The sequence below is a fragment of the Monodelphis domestica genome, chromosome 1 (genome assembly GCF_027887165.1).
Source record: "Monodelphis domestica isolate mMonDom1 chromosome 1, mMonDom1.pri, whole genome shotgun sequence".
NCBI lineage: Eukaryota > Metazoa > Chordata > Mammalia > Didelphimorphia > Didelphidae > Monodelphis > Monodelphis domestica.
The window spans coordinates 314359159-314368320 of NC_077227.1; the positions used below are offsets into that span (position 1 = coordinate 314359159).

A 9162-nucleotide genomic window follows, 5' to 3' on the forward strand; every position below is an offset into this window, starting at 1 on the left:
CATCACTGCCCAACCTCTACTTTTCTGTTCCAGGCTCAGAAGGCTATATTAGCTCATCAGCTCCTCTTGTCATCAATCTCCTTTTATTGGAACCCATTGCTTATGCAGTGTGTGATATCTACTACACATGCACATATAAAAGTAAATATATCTTCTAGATTCCAAAGCCAGTTTTCCATTCACTAAACCATGCTTCCAGAGAATCACCAGGACACAGACAGTTAGTCCTTGCTTTAGTTTCACATTCCCCAAACTGTACTCCAAGGCAGACAGGCAATGGCAACATCGAGGGTGTGGTCCCAAACCAGAGGTCCTCCACTTTCTGCCACTGGGTTGCCAGAATCCCAGGCACTGAAGCCCTTTTGGTGCTAGATCGCTGTGAGGGGAATGGAAGGTCTATAGAGCAGTCTACTTAAGTAAGCACTGGTTTTAGTTGGAAGGAACCTCAGAGGTCCATTTAGTCCACTCCTCTCAATTTATAGATGAGAAAACTAGGACTCAGAGAAATTAAGTAACTTGGCCAAGGTCACAAGGTAAAGGCAGGAATCAAATTTAGATTCTGTGATTCCAAATTTTGTTCTACAAGCTCAATGCTCTTTCTACTGCATCTTTCCTGTTTCCCTCCTTTCTCCTGCAGTAAAAACTATAAATTTAAAATGATGACATTTTGTACTTAAAAAGCATATCTAATTTGATCCTTTAGTTTCCTCTACTTTCTACCCCTCACTAAGAATTCAGAGTTTCTCTCAAACCATGCATATGGAGTGAAATAGTTATTTCATATTGTACAGTATCCATAAGTCATTTCTATGGCACTTTTACCCTAAAAAATTGCAAATGTCCAGGAAAAAACAGTAGTTCAAGCATTCTTAAATTTAGGGGAAAGTAATAATTCACATTTAAGTACAGTATTAAGATTTACAGAGTGCTCTACATAGATTTTCTGACTTAAGAACACAAACTTTCACAAAAATTCTGTTACTGACATTTTAGGAATCAAGAGCCTGCAATGAGTATAATCCTATTCCTCAGGCTAAATCAAGCTGGTTATTATAGTTTATGTAGCATCTACTCTAGGTTTAACACTTTTACTATGTTATGAAATATCCCAAGATGCAATGAAAAGAATTTTGCAAGCCTTAGAACTTGAGTTTTAACCCTAAGTATGCCACTGACAAGCTGTGTGACTTTATGTCATTACACCTCTAGCTTCCTCATCAGTAAAATGAGAGGGTTGGCCTAGACTATCTCTAAGGTCTCTAACTATTAATCTATAAAATCAAATACCACAGGGAAATTTCAACAGTGCATTCTATAACAAAATCTTTTTGCAAAAAACTAATTGTAAGTTAAAGAATAGGAATTACAATTCCTTAGAAAGGTATAGGGCTACCCTCTTCCCCAAGACTCTGCCTCCAGGGCATAGGACCAGGATCAGGTATAGGACAAAGCCCCAAAGGGGGCTTCTACTAATTTGGGGCCATGTCAACTCATCTTATTCTACATAATACAAGATCCTCAAAAGAGGTAGATACACTGAATATGAAAGTCAGATGGAAGCAAAAGATGGCTTTGACCTCAAGACTCAGATAACTGTGGCCTCTTTTCCTTGGCCTAAAGGAGGGCCGGGCCTGGTTCCTCCCCGCCCCACCCCCAACCCTAAGGAAAGCTCAAAACCCCGCCCAATCCACCACCAGTACCGGGAGACCAGAGCCATCAGGAGCATCCCTAAAGACGGGGAGGCCCCAAACCTGGGTCAGCGGAAAACCTAGGAGCCTGATTACAAAGACGCCAAGACCAGCACTGCCCCTGGCCCAGGTTCCGAGCCCAACCGAACCTCTCTTTCTCAAGGAGGCCGGGCTGGGTTCACCCTACCCTGAGGAGGCACCTGGGCTGAGCCGGGCCTCTCCCATCCTTTCCGATGGAAACAGATGCCTGGCCCGGGGCCGGGGCTTTTTCGGCCTTCTCGGTGGTATCTCCCTGGGAAGCGGCGGCCGCCGGGGCCTCGCCCCGGCCTCTCCCATCCTTCCCCGAGGAGGTGCTTGAGGAAGCTGCCGCTGCGGCCAGGTCTCTCTCGGCCTTCCCTGGGGAGACCCCGGAGGTAGCCGCCGTCGAGGCCCGGGCTTGAGTCGGGGCTGGGCCCGGACCCAGGCCTGGACCTCGACCGCCCCTCCCGGGGGAGGCCCTCCCGGCTCGGTGCCTCCATGGCAACGGCCCAGGCCGCCGGACGGGGCGGGGCGGGGCGAGGATTCGGCTTCTTACCGGCATCTTGGCCACCGCTGCCCCGCGAGGGGTGGCCAGTTCCCTCACCCCTACACGCAGCTGAGCGAGACCTCGAGATCCCCGGCTGAGTCTGGTCCCAGGCGCTCCTCCCTCCACAGTCAGGCCAGAGGCTCCGAGGAGAGGCGGCGGCGGACCCGTCGCGCGTGCGCAGTCTGGGCTTCCTCCTCCCCTCCAGACCGCCTTCTTCCCACGTTCCTTAGGATGCACCTGCGCACCCGGTTCTTTCTTTCCCTCTCTCACTCTCCTTCTTAATCCTTCCTTCTCTCGACAAATAAAAATGCAAAATGAAGGGCTACCCTCTTCCCTAAGACTCTGCCTAGAGGGCTGGTCTCCTAGGACGCTCTGGTCGTCCGGTCCCCGCACCCGCACCGCTGTGCGTCTTTGCCGCCACCTGGTGGGTGCTGGACTTAGGCCGGGTGGGCGGGGTCCCCGACGCGTACACACGTGCGTGGGGGGGGCGGGGCCACGAGGGCCGCCCTGTGTGTCAGTCAGCCTGCGCTGGGATGCAGCGTCCTCCACCTAGTCCTCTTCGGGGGTCGCTGTTGTCTTCCAATCTGTGCCTAGCAACAGGCTGGGAGGCCGAGTCCCGGCGGGCAGAAGGGTGGGGCCGGCAACTCCTAGAAGCCCTATGAGCCTAGGGAGAGATGGGACGCTCAGTCTCCTCTGCAGCCGAAGTGTCTCCCCAGTCTCTCGAGACTAGCCCTTGACCACCCCCCTATCTCCCAACCAATTCTCTAGCACTGGCCACACAAACCCTACAGCCTCACATCCTCCATTGACTGCTCTGCTCACCACTAATATCTCCATAGCGGAGGATAAAGTGTGTATCGTGGATAGGTGTATGAAAATGGGACCGTCCCTCTTAAGAAACCCCCAGAACAGCAGCGTTCGTGTTTGATTTTTTTTATTTGTGCCAAGGTTGAAAGCTTCCCAACACTGAAACCTCCTGAAGGAAAGCTCCCTCAGTCTGCCTATTCACACTACAGAATCATCTGACTTTATTACATTAAAATTTTTTATTGTATTTATTATTGTATTGCTTTTTTTATTCTGAACTTAAAGCACCCCAAAAAGAACATATATATATATATATATATATATATATATATATCAGAACATAAAGAATTGCACCTACTTCCTAGGTTTTAAGGATAAAGTAAGATATTTGTAAAGCTCTAATGTTATATAAATGCTAGCTATTCCCTGCAGGCTACATATGGCCCATATCTGGTTGTTCTAGGAGGCTGCTGTTGGTCAGCCTGCATTGATAATGGATTTGCCAGAAGCTTTTTTTCCTACTGCCTATGACATTTTGTGCAGTTCTGGAGACCATGTCATTATTTCTCACTGAATCAGCTGATCATTTCTTTAGGTTTTTATAGAAGTAGGTATGGGTGGAGCTGATCTGCCTGCCATTCATTCAGGCAGCAATCTTGGGTGGAATTCCTATTCCATTTTAAGTAATAGGAAATCTGAAGAGATGTTTTACTGTGGGTAAAAGTCTTCTATAATAATAACAAAAATATTATTATAATTGTTTTAAGCCTAAGAGTCAGTACAATGGCCCCTAAGTTTCACTTTTTATTTCTTTCTCTTCAGCTTTAGGGAGTTTATTTTAGATGAGAAATTCTAACTTCAGTCTTTAAGTCTGAGCCCATAATTAGGAAAAACAGTTGATGAGGGCTGGCTTCTGCTTGTAGTTGCAACATGTCAACATGGAATCTAGAAACCCCAAACCTGTAGCCTAGTAAGATCTGATGAACCCCAAGTTTTAGAACTAGCTTGTAAGTTGGAGACCCCAAAGCTTGTACTTGTTCCTTGTTCCTGGGAGAATCCACCCTGAAGGGAATCTCAGGCTGGCAGTTTCGGACTGGCAAGTGACTCTTCTTGTCTCCAGAAGCCTCTCCCACTGTATCACATCCTCCTTTCTACAATCGAACTCGGGACCTTCAGTTTACAAGATTCATGCTCTGCCTACCGGGCTAAAGAGTCACTTTATTGAAATAGATTCATAAATCAAATTCCAAACTACAATTCTTTGAGTGATAAAATACTTGTACATGCAGCTGATAGTGGAGAGACTTATATTCCTCAGTTTAAAGAGGACAATATTTTATACCTTTTCAGGTCATGAAGTAGCAGCCTAGAACTATATCTGTTTTAATAAAATAGGTTTATTGAGCCAAGATAAAGAGATATTCCGAATTTTTTAGCATCTAAGGATCACAGATTTAGATCTAGAAGGGTTCTTAAAGGTGGACTAGTCCTATACTTTTTTGTTTTACAGAAGAGGAAACTGAGGATCAACATGATTAAGTGACTTTCACAAGATTTCACTAATAGTACCAATAGTACCAGAGTCAGGATATGAAACCAGATCCTCTGTGCAGAAAAACAGAGTTCACAGTAAAATAGTGTCCACAGAATACTAGAAGTCAGAGTAGGAAACAGATCAAATCAGTGCCTGGCCTCCATTACTGTGGAAAAGTCCCAAGATCTGTTCTTTCTACTTTAATTTAATTACTGGCCAAGTGAATTGTGTGACCAATTTTCTTGTTATTTCCACATAATCTGCCTGAACTTCTACCATCATCTTCAAATAGCTTCACTGGAAACTTAAATTCTATCCCTGGGACACCAGACTCTGAAAGATGAACTTTTGCCTTATCCTGCCCAGAACCAGGAGTCTATGAAACTTCCTAGTTGTCTTCACATCAAATTGTGCCTCTACACCCCCTTTCTTACTCCCTTTTATGTGTTGTCTTCTCGTTATGATATAAAGTCTTTAGGGCAGACACTGTCATGCTTGCTTGTATCCATCTCTCCATTTTACCAGAAAACTCGTCCCGTGGATTACAAAGCATTATTACTGAGAACTTTACTTCTGAGATTTTTTTAAAATTTAAATTAGTCATTGGTGTAACTGGGCAACTAGGTAGCTCAGTGGATGATAGAGAACTAGGTCTGAAGACAGGAGGTCTACGGGGTAACCCCAGACACTTTATAGCTGTGTGACCCTGGGCAAATCACTTAACCCCAGTTACCTAGCTGTTATTGATCTTCTGCCTTGGAAACAATATTTAGCATCAATTCTAAGACAGAAAGGTAAGGATTTGTTTTTGGTTTTGTTTTTAAAACATAAATGTAGAGCTGGAAGGGACTTGGAAATTCTACTACTCCTGCCCCATTATTTGAAAAAGAAGGAAATGAGGCCCATAGACATAAGTGATTTGCTCATAGTCACTGGAGGAGTAAGTAATCAGAGGCATGTTTTGAACCCAACCTTGAAACTGTCAACATTTTTAAACTCCCATTGGCTTTAGTGAAAATAGCAAGATTTGCACGTAATTCTTATTTTTTGCTGTTTAGGACTTACTGGAACCTAAGGGCTGATTTCCCTCATATCTTCTTATGCTTTTTCTTCTTTCTCCTGCCTAACCCTAACCCTAACTCTAACCCTTCAATTTTTTTTTTTACAAAGAAAGGATAAAGAATCTATTCATCACTTACAATCTATAATTGAAGTGGTCTATTCCTATTCCTCTGTTTCTCCCCTCTCCACCAAATCCGATTCCCAAAAGATTTCTTATATTTTCTCCATTTCTTTATCATCACTTATGAACACATTTCTGAAATTGAAATTTTGTTTGCTAGTGATTATTCCTTCTGAAATTCCATTGTCTTTCTTATATTCCCCTTTTGTTGTCCCCATCTGTTTTACTTTTGAGTTTAATATATTTCTACACTAAATCTGTGTATGTTTGGAAGTCTGTATGTTCAACCCATCTTTATATGCTTCAAATAAAGTTGAGGGTGTGTAGATGCCTGCATTTCCCTACCCTTTCTCTATATTTGTATTTTCTTCTTATACCCCCACCTTATATGAAATAGTAAATTGTTCCCCCTTCTTCCTCATTTCTTCCTTAACATATTCTTCTCTACTCCTTTTTATTTACTTTCTTTAAAAAAAAAAATCCAGATCCAAGCCCTGTGGGGTTGAATCATATCCTAATTCAGTCAGAGAACAGACTATTTTCAAACTCAGAAGGAAACTTCCCTTAAAAATCTAAGGCTGATCCTACAGTACAAGAGAAAGAAAAGGGGTACTGACTAGTATTAAATTCTCAGAGTATGAACTTAAGGTATTTTTATTATCTTTAGCTAGCTAATCCTGGCTAGGGTAATTAGAAAGATACTTAAGAGTTTATTGTATTCTTTAAAATGAGTCTTTGGGAAAGAGGCAAACCTAATTTATAGTGAATTCAATCTTTTATACAACTTTTGCATTTATTTTCTGGGAACAGTCTGGGAAACAAGTCAATCTGGAGATTCCTTGACACTGGGTTGTCAAATTTCGCTATTTATCCCCTTCCAATTGCTAAGTTTATTTACTTTTCTGGTTTCTCTTGACTCTTGTGTTAGTATTTCCAAGTTTCTACTCAGCACCTCTATTCTACTTTTAAATCTATATTTTCTCCATGCTCAGTTTTTTCTCCAACTCAGAGTTGTTATTCTAAGGTATAAACCTTAATTTTTTGCCTTTGGGGACATGTTATTCTGAGATTTTCTTTGTGTTAGTTACTAAGTCTTGTGTGCTTCTAACTGTGGGTCCTTGACACTTCAGCTCTTTCCTTCTGGCTGCTTGTATTATTTTTTTCTAATTTGGGATATGTAGTTTCAGCTTGGAGTTTTAGAAAATGATTGGTCAACTATTTATTTTTTACTTTATTTTCTGGTTCTGGTGGATCTAGGATGTTTTTTTTTATGATTTTTTGAAATATGATCTCCAGGTTTTTGTTTGTTCATGGTTTTTGAGGATTCATAGGATACTTAAGTTATCTATCCTCAATCAGTTTTCTGGGTCAGTTATTTATGAAAATAGACATGTTATATTTTGTATTTTTGCATAATTTTGACTGCTTTAATATTTCTTGCTGTCTCGTGTACTTATTCCATTCTCTTATACTTATATTCTTTTTTTTTTTTTAAGGAAAGAAGTTGGTACTGTCCCCCTCTGTTATCCTGACAGACCCCACTGACATGCTTTTCAGAGATTTTGAAGGTCTTGGACTTACTGCTCAGCCTCTGGTGATGAGATGGGGCACAGGGTTTCCTGGACACCCCAAGTCCCAGGTCAAAGAGTACATGAGGAATTTCCCAATTTTCCACCCTTGCAGTGGTAGCTGAAGAAAGCCAGCCCTAATGCAACCAAAGAGATGACTAAATAAACAATGAATAAATTCTGCCTATTTTTTTTTAGATGCATTTACACTAATTTTATGATAGGGGTCTTAGGACTAAGGGATACCTTCTGTTTGCACATCAAACATCACTAGATTCCTCAAGATAGACAGTTCACCCACCTTTATGATCAGGATGTCATAAACAATGTAAACCTGTATGTTTGTCCCAGACTCCAAGTCATTTTACTATGTCACCTAATCCCCTATTTCCCCCCCCTTATTTGTCCCCCTCCCCACCTTTCTTTCTAAGACATGTAGACCCTATTCTTTTAGGATATAAAAATCTAAGCCTCCTCTTCAGGAAGGCAGTTTGTTCTTGCACCTGCCTCCCAGCCATTCAACCAACCTAATCAATCATCAAACATCAAAAAGATATTGATCAGAATCTGTTCATTCTTTGAAAGAGAGTACGGGGACTTCAGCTTAAACATGGCGGCAGTCTAGACGCAAGACTCTTCTTCTCCTCACACTCACTGATACAGACTACCTCAAAAGACCAAAAAAAAAACAAATCCATAAGAACAAAGTGACTCTACAGTAGGGCACAGCATTGAAGGTATGTGGGATTTGGGCATTTCCACACTCCCATCAAAACTTGAGCTGATCTACACTCCCCCACCCCACCTACAGAGCCAGAGGTAGAGCCAGCACACACCAGAATCAGCGAGTGAGCAAGGAGCACCTCTAGAGTGAGTAAGGGGCACCTCTAGGTCCTTGGGAGCTGAATAAGACCACCAAAGACCTACCCGTGAGAGCAGCTACACCTGAAACCCCAGCAGGCTGAAGAGCAGAGACCGTGGGCCCTCAAAGGAAGAAAACAGAAGCTGCGGAGATTCGAGAGCTTGCCTCAGGCAAAATCCTTGCTCCTTAACTCCATACACAAAGAGCCTGCCCATCTCACTCAGATTTCTGACTAAAAAGGGAAGGAAGAACTTCCACAGTGATGGCAAATTGTGCCCAGAAGCTACAACCTCTCTCTACCAAAAAAAAAAAAAAAAAAAAAAACAAGAAGAGGGGGTTGACCCTGGAAAATTTTTACAGAGGAAAAACCCAGGCTACTGAGGAAATAGAGAAGGAAATTCAAATAAATGCAAAACCGTCCAAAAAATGGAAATTGTCCACAAGCTCCTGAAGAATTTAAATTGGAGCTCATCAAAAAGATGGAACCCTTCTGGCAAGAAAAGTGGGAAATAGTTCAAAGAGAAAATAACAGTTTAAAGGACAAGAACTCCCAATTGGAGAAATAGCTGGAAGCCATGAAAAGCAGGATAAACCAAACTGAGAAGGAAAACCAATCTTTAAAGACCAGAATTAGGCAACTGGAAGACAATGAACTTGCAAAACAGCAAGAATTAATAAAGCAAAATCAAAAGACCGACAAAATAGAAGAAAACCTAAAATATCTCACTGAGAAGATGACAGATCAGGAAAACAGAGGAAAGAGAGAAAATTTAAGAATCATTGGTCTACCTGAAAATCCAGAAATAAACAGAAATCTTGACATCATAATGCAAGAAATTATCCAAGAAAACTGCCCTGATGTTCTTGAACAAGGGGGTGTAGCATACCAGGCATGTTGGCATCTGGGAAGTGATTGATATTGTATTACCCAACACATGGTCAGACCTCTTGATGG

At 42.3% G+C, this 9162-nt stretch overlaps 1 protein-coding gene and 1 long non-coding RNA gene across 7 annotated transcripts in view; one reads left to right on the plus strand and one right to left on the minus strand.

The window, feature by feature from the left end:
- KIF3A (kinesin family member 3A) overlaps nucleotides 1-2795 on the minus strand; it is a 50343-nt gene extending 47548 nt beyond the window's left edge. For 3 of the 6 annotated variants that reach the window (XM_007473448.3, XM_007473447.3, XM_007473446.3), the window contains exon 1: nucleotides 1889-2221. In XM_007473448.3, coding sequence (XP_007473510.1) covers nucleotides 1889-2206 — 318 coding nt within the window. In that variant the 5' untranslated portion in view covers nucleotides 2207-2221. Of the gene's footprint in view, nucleotides 1-1875; nucleotides 2222-2262 lie in introns of those variants that run through there. The other 3 variants (XM_056811151.1, XM_056811150.1, XM_056811152.1) reach the window with 3 other exon arrangements.
- Nucleotides 1-7542, plus strand: part of LOC103103781 (uncharacterized) — a 46983-nt gene extending 39441 nt beyond the window's left edge. The window contains exon 3 of the long non-coding RNA XR_001626289.2: nucleotides 7274-7542. This is a non-coding gene — a long non-coding RNA (uncharacterized LOC103103781). The remainder of the gene's footprint in view (nucleotides 1-7273) is intronic.
- Nucleotides 7543-9162: the final 1620 nt, after the last annotated feature.